At 27.1% G+C, this 6,389-nt stretch overlaps 1 protein-coding gene across 1 annotated transcript in view; it reads left to right on the top strand.

Annotated features, from left to right (window-relative positions):
• Positions 1-6,389, top strand: part of Phum_PHUM513440 (Fasciclin-2 precursor, putative) — a gene marked incomplete at both ends in the record, with an annotated part of 51,259 nt that overhangs the window by 9,220 nt on the left and 35,650 nt on the right. The window contains one exon of the mRNA XM_002431104.1: positions 307-624. Coding sequence (XP_002431149.1) covers positions 307-624 — 318 coding nt within the window. The remainder of the gene's footprint in view (positions 1-306; positions 625-6,389) is intronic.

Raw genomic sequence — 6,389 nt, 5'->3', positions numbered from 1 at the left:
GAGAAAAAAAAATTATGAAATATAAAAAAAAAATGACATGAAAAAAAGAACGTGGAAGGAGAATTTTAGATATCTCAGTTTTTTTTTTCCTTTTTAATGAAACCAATAAGGTATGAGAAAAGAAAAAAAAAATTTTAATATGATATTAAAATCGGTATCGAACGTATTTGTAAAAGTGGCAGAAGAATAAAAAATTATTTTACAAAACGTGGTAGAAACGTGGCGCTTTTTTTTAAACCGTAATTTAAAAATGGTTTCCGGAAATATTTATAAAAAAATTTTTTTTATTTTTATTTTTATTTTCAGTTCCACCCGATAAAGTATTCATTCTGAATGATAAATCGGAAATGATAACGCGTCCGATGATCGGACCGTATTTCGAAGGTGACACGATTAAAATGACGTGCGTGACAACAGGTGGAAATCCATTACCAAAAGTCACGTGGTGGTTAGAAAACACGATCGTCGATGATACGTATGAAACAATATCGGAAAATCGTGTCGCTAACGAACTCGTCATTGATAAGATAACTAGAGAACATTCTGGAAATGTTTACACGTGTCGAAGCGTCAACAACAACGTTTTACCACCACCCACGGCTGACGTCAAAATAGACATGTACTGTAAGTGTTTTTTTTTTCTTTTTAATTTTTTTTAAAAACGAAATCCGCCATTTTGTTTTTTTTTTTTTTTTAAGTTAAATAAGATTATTATTATTATTATTTTCGTCGTCGTTTTGATGATGCGGAATCGAAACTTCTCCCGATTAATTTAAAAAAAAAAAAAAAAATTTTTTTTTTTTTTATTTAAAAACGTTCGAGATGTTTAAAAAAATTCGATTCGACCGGAAATGAATCCGATATAAATTTTCACGGAAAATGTGTAAGACAAATTTTTTTTTTTTCTAAAACGGTCGTGAGCGGAATTCCTAATTTTTTCTTAAAATCACTTATTAAAATGAGGGAAATGCAGAGAAAAAGAGAGAGAGAGAGAAGGAGACAGAGGTGAAAATTCAAACGAAAAGAAAAAGGAGAGAGAAAAAAGAGATAAAGGTTTAAATAAAGAAGGAAATAGAGAGAAAATTGAGGTTTATTTTAAAAGAGAGAGAGAGAGAAAAATGGAGGTTTACTTAAAGAGAGAGAAAGAGGGAGACAAAAATGAAGGTTTAGATAAGAAGAATGAGAAAGAAAGAGTTAAAATAAAAATTCAGATGATGAGAAAAAGAGAGTGGTATAGAGAGAAAGAGAGAAATATGAAGTTTAGGTTCAAATAAAGAGAGAGAGAGAGAGAAAGAAAGATGAAGTTTAGGTTCAAATAAAGAGAGAGAGAGAGAAAGAAAGATGAAAATTTAGATAAAGAGAGAGAAAAAGAGAAATAATGATGAAGGTTAGGTTCAGATAACTAGAGAGAGAGTGAGAGCAAAAGATGAAGGTTTAGATAAAGAGAGAGTGAGAGAGAAAGAAAGGTTAAACTTTTCCGAAAAAAATAAAGGCATTTCTTTTTAAATATGATAAACGACGCCATTTTAAAATGCTTATTAAAAAAAAAAAAAGAAACTCATCATCATTTACCAAAAAAAAAAAAAAAAATATTTTTCATTTTTTCTTTTTTTTTTTTTTTGCAAACTAGAAAAAAAAAAATTCATTTTCCCATTTTTCCACCACCTCCTTCATTTTAAACGTTTTCCCTTCACTGGAAAATTCCAGACAAAAAATTCATCAACAACGTTCGGACGATGACTATCGACGTCACTAGTTTAAAAACGAACGTAAAAACGTTTTTTTTTTTTTTTTTTTTATTTTAAATAAAATAAAATGGAGGACAAAGTAAAATTACATGTCTTAAGTCAGGACACTTGTTGTGGGAGAGTTTAAAAAAAAAAAAAGTAATAAATATATATTTTCTTTCTCTCTCTCTCTATTCGAACGTTTTCATTTCGCACACGCACACACGCACACACACCCAAACATATATTTTCTTTTTTGTAACGGATATTTATTACTTCGTCGTCGTCGTTGTTCATAGATAATGTATATATATATATATATGCACTAAAGTAATTTATTTAATTTTCTATTTTTCGGACTTTAAAAAATGTTTTTTTTTTTTACCATTCGCCATTTTCAAAATTTTTATAAATAATAATGGAAAAAGAAATGAATGAATGGTTGGAAAAAAAAGGGGAGAATAGAAAGAAAACATTGCCAAATTATTTCAAGTTGAAATTTTCTTTTTTTTATAAAAATTTTTAGGGCGTTTCTAATTTAAAATGATTACACGGAATTACATAACCTTTTTATCATCATCTTTTCTCTCTCTCTCTCTCATTGAATTTAAAGTCAGCAAAAAACCCCCCCCCAAACGTGTAAGTGTTAATTAATCGTTAGGTTAAAAAGTTCAATCGAAAAGTTAAAAAAAAAATTTTTTTTTATAATTAATTATTTTTGGCGCCTTTTTTTCTTTCTTTTCTTTTTTCTTTTTTTTTTTTTAATAACGAGTTTAATTTTCTTTTTTAAAAAAAAAAAAAATCCACCTGACATTATTATTTTTTTATTATTTATTTGAAAAAATTAATGAAAGGAATTGAAAAAAAAAAAAAAAAAAAATCAAATTATGGCCGATTATTATTATTAGTTAGTTTTAAACTTTTTTAAATAAATTTGATTGGTTAATTCGTATGTAAACAATTCGATGTGCTGCCACCTATCGTAATTAATTTAAATTAAAAAATAGGAAATTAAACGGTTTCTGAACGCACTTGAGAAAAAAATTTTCTTTAAAACGTTTATTTAATTATTTCCGGTTTGATTTTTTTTTTTTTTTGAATTTATTTTTATTTTTGGCGGGAAAATTAATTAATTAAGAATTAAATCATAAATAATGATAATAATAATTAAGTAATGAATGATAATAATACGTCCGCGGGTGGTTTTTTTTTTTATTCTACGTCAAAAATTTTCCTAATTGTAAAAAAAAAAAACAAAATGGCGTCCGTACGTTTATATATACGATTCGACTCGTGGTTAAAAATATTTAAATATATGTAAAATGTCGTGGAATCAGAAGGGCGAGGGTGGGGGGGGGAAATATATAAAAAAAATTTTTTTTTTTTTTTTTTCAATTACCGTTACGTTATTTTTTTATATTCTATCTCTCTTTCTCTTTCACTATATCATTTTTCTTTGTTTTTTTTTTTTTTTTTTTTTTATCAGTTATTTTTTCCCCCCCTTTCCCCCCCTTTATTTTATGTCGTTGATTTCCTTTTATTTTGCCGCATATTTTTCATTTCTTTTATCTTTTTATTATTTTTTATTTGTTTGTGTGTGTGTGTGTGTGTGCGTGTGTGTGTGTGTCAAAATTTAAGGTTATTTGTTTTTTCTCTTTTTTTTTTTTTTGGAAAAAATAAAAAGTCAATTTTTATATTTGTTTTCATTTTTTTTTTTTGTCGAGACCATTCATACGAATTTATACATAAAAAAAAACTAAAGAAAACGTTTTTAAAAAATAAATAATAATAATAATAATAATAATAAATAAAAAAAAAGAGAGAGAAAAGAGAGAAGAGAGGGAAATTGTATGATTGTGACGTCATAGTCGTAATTTTTTTTCATTTGTTTTCCAATCTGCAAACCTAATAATTATTTATAAAATTTTTTTTTTTTTAAATTATGTCGCAATTTCGTGAATGTACGTATTTATGCGTTTAGAGTTAATAATATATATGTTTTGGGGGGTCAGTTATTTATATGTACAACCCCCCCCCATATTTGTTTATTTATTGCTTTTAATAAAATGTATCGGTGAAGGTTGGGAAAGAGTTATGAAGAATGGTTTTTATTTTTTATTTTTAAAACGGAAACATAATATTTTACTTTTTTTTTTCGTTTTTAAAATGTAACGGGGGTTGAATGAGGAAAAAGAGTGAAAAAGTGAGAGAAAAAAAAAAGAGACCAAAGAAAAGAGAGAGAGAGAGACAAGAAGAAAGTGAGAAACGAACACTGAGAGGGAAAAAAAACTATAAAGAAATAGAGAAAGATGAACAAAGACAATGTTACAGAAACTGGGAGGGGGAGAGAGAGAGAGACAAAGAGAAATAGAGTAAGAGACACGGAAAGAGGGAGAGAGATCGGAAAAAAAAACAGAAAAAGAAAATGAGAGGTAAAAGAGAAATGAAAAAGGTAAAGAAAGAAAGAAATTGTAACAGAAAAATACAGAAAATGAGGAAGAGAGAGAGAGAGAGAGACAGACACGAAGTATGATAGAGAGAAAGAGCGACAGAGAGAGAGAGGGGAGATAAAGAGAAAGGAAGACAGAGATTCGGGTGAAAGAAAGAAATATCGGAAAAAAACAGCAAAAGAAAATGATAGAGAAAAGGGAAGTAAAAAAAAAAAAAAAAAAGAGAGAAATAGAGACAGAATGATATAAAAAATTAGAGAGACTGAGAGAGAGATAATTTATAGAGATAAAAAGGTCAAAAGTAAAAACAAAAAATAAAATTTTGAAAAACAATAACAATAATAATAATAATAATAATAATAATAATAATATTAATAATAATAATAATAGAAGGGGAGAGAAAGAAAAAAACTCAAACTGGTTTTTAAATTTTTCCAAAAATTTCGAGAAAAAATTAAAAATTTTTTTTTTTAATGGGAAAACACGGATTTAAATTACTCCCATTTAAATATGTAATTTTATTTATTATTTGGTTACGGGATGCATCGTTTCCTGCATCGTTTTTTTTTTTTTTTTTTTTTGAAAATTACACCGGAAATTCGAATCCGAAATAAAATTTACAAATCGCGTGGGATTCATTTTTGTTTTGTTTTTTTTTTTTAATCCACGTATTACGACTTAATCAAATGTAAATTTTTTTTTTTTTTAAATTTCCTTTTCATATAACTGATATTATATAACGAACGTCAAAAAAAAAGCTTATTATTATCATCATTATCATCATCATTATCATTATTAAATAAGTTGTTACGATTCGAAACGATCGCGTGTGAAAATCACATTTTCTTTATTTAAAAAAAAAGAGAGGGGCGAGGAAGGAAATCCTCCTCCATCTTTTATCCATCTTGAACCATTACAAAAAAAAAAATTTCTCCACTACTCCTATTCTATGTAAAAATAAAAATAAAAATTGTTTTACGATTTTGCGACAAATTGCGATTTTTGTCGACGTTTCGACAAACCGGAAACTATTACGGATTACGATGGTTGTGCAGTAGTAGTTTTAATAATTTATTTTATTTTTAAATTTTTAATCGGGAAATTCGCCATTTTTTTTTATTTTGTTTTCCCGATGGAGCGGTGGGTGAAGATTTGGGGTAACGCTGGAAAATATGACGTCATATTAAAATATGGCGTACGAAGGAAAAAAAAACAGCGTAATTTTCGAATTCAAACAAACAAATAAAAATAAAAATTATCATCGGGTTGTAAAATTCGTCGCTCCTTTCGGAAAGTTTATATTATCTTATCAGGCAGGTATGAGGTCATCGAACCTAATTTTACCATTTTGATGACGTCATAATATGACGTTTTCGTACCATACCGATCAAATTTCGCCAATATGTCGTCGTAATCTTCCCGCTTAAATAATTTGAATGTTTAATATATATATTGATGGGGATTAACGAGTGATAAAATTTGATAAGAGGGGTCGAAGGTAGAACTCTATCATCACGTGGGAGAAGAGGGGAGGGGGTGGTAATTAATTTCACAAAAATTAATTTTTTGTTATACGAAAAAAAAAATGGAAAAACTTATTAAAATGAAATAAATAAATTTTTATAAATTTTTTCTTTTTTTCGTTTTATAATTTTGTCAATATTTATTAATTTTATTAATAAAAATTAATTATTAAAATTTTTTTCTAAAAAAAAAAATTAATAAATTTAATATAAAAAATTTTAAGAATAAAATAAAATTAAAAAAAAAAAAAATTGTTCTTCTTCTTTATTTTTATATAATAATAATAAATTCATTAAAAATCTAAAAATAAGAAAAAGGAGAAGAAAAAAAATTTTTTTTTTTTTTTTACTACTACTACCGCCTTCTTGCCCTCCCTCCCTCCCTCCCTCTCTCCTCCCCCGTTTTTCTTTTTATTATTTTACGCTCGGTAAAATAAAAATAATAATTAGAAAAAAAATATTTAAAATAATATTTAGAAAAAATTATTTAAATTTTTTTTTTTCCCATGTTTCGAAACGGTTGAAATTCAAAAAAGGGCGGGAAAATGTGCTCTTTCCGGTTTGAATGACGGGTCGCTACCCGACGGTACTCGAATCGTGGCACGAGACAATTTTTCGCATTCGTTTTCTTCGTTTATGATTTACGCGGAAATTTAATCCGTCGCTTTTATCACCCCACGGGAAAGCTT

This window comes from Pediculus humanus, genomic scaffold (assembly GCF_000006295.1).
Source record: "Pediculus humanus corporis 1103172108281 genomic scaffold, whole genome shotgun sequence".
Classification (NCBI taxonomy): Eukaryota; Metazoa; Arthropoda; class Insecta; order Psocodea; family Pediculidae; genus Pediculus; species Pediculus humanus.
The sequence above is the reverse complement of the archived record's forward strand: the minus strand, read 5'-3'. Positions and strand labels throughout refer to the sequence as shown.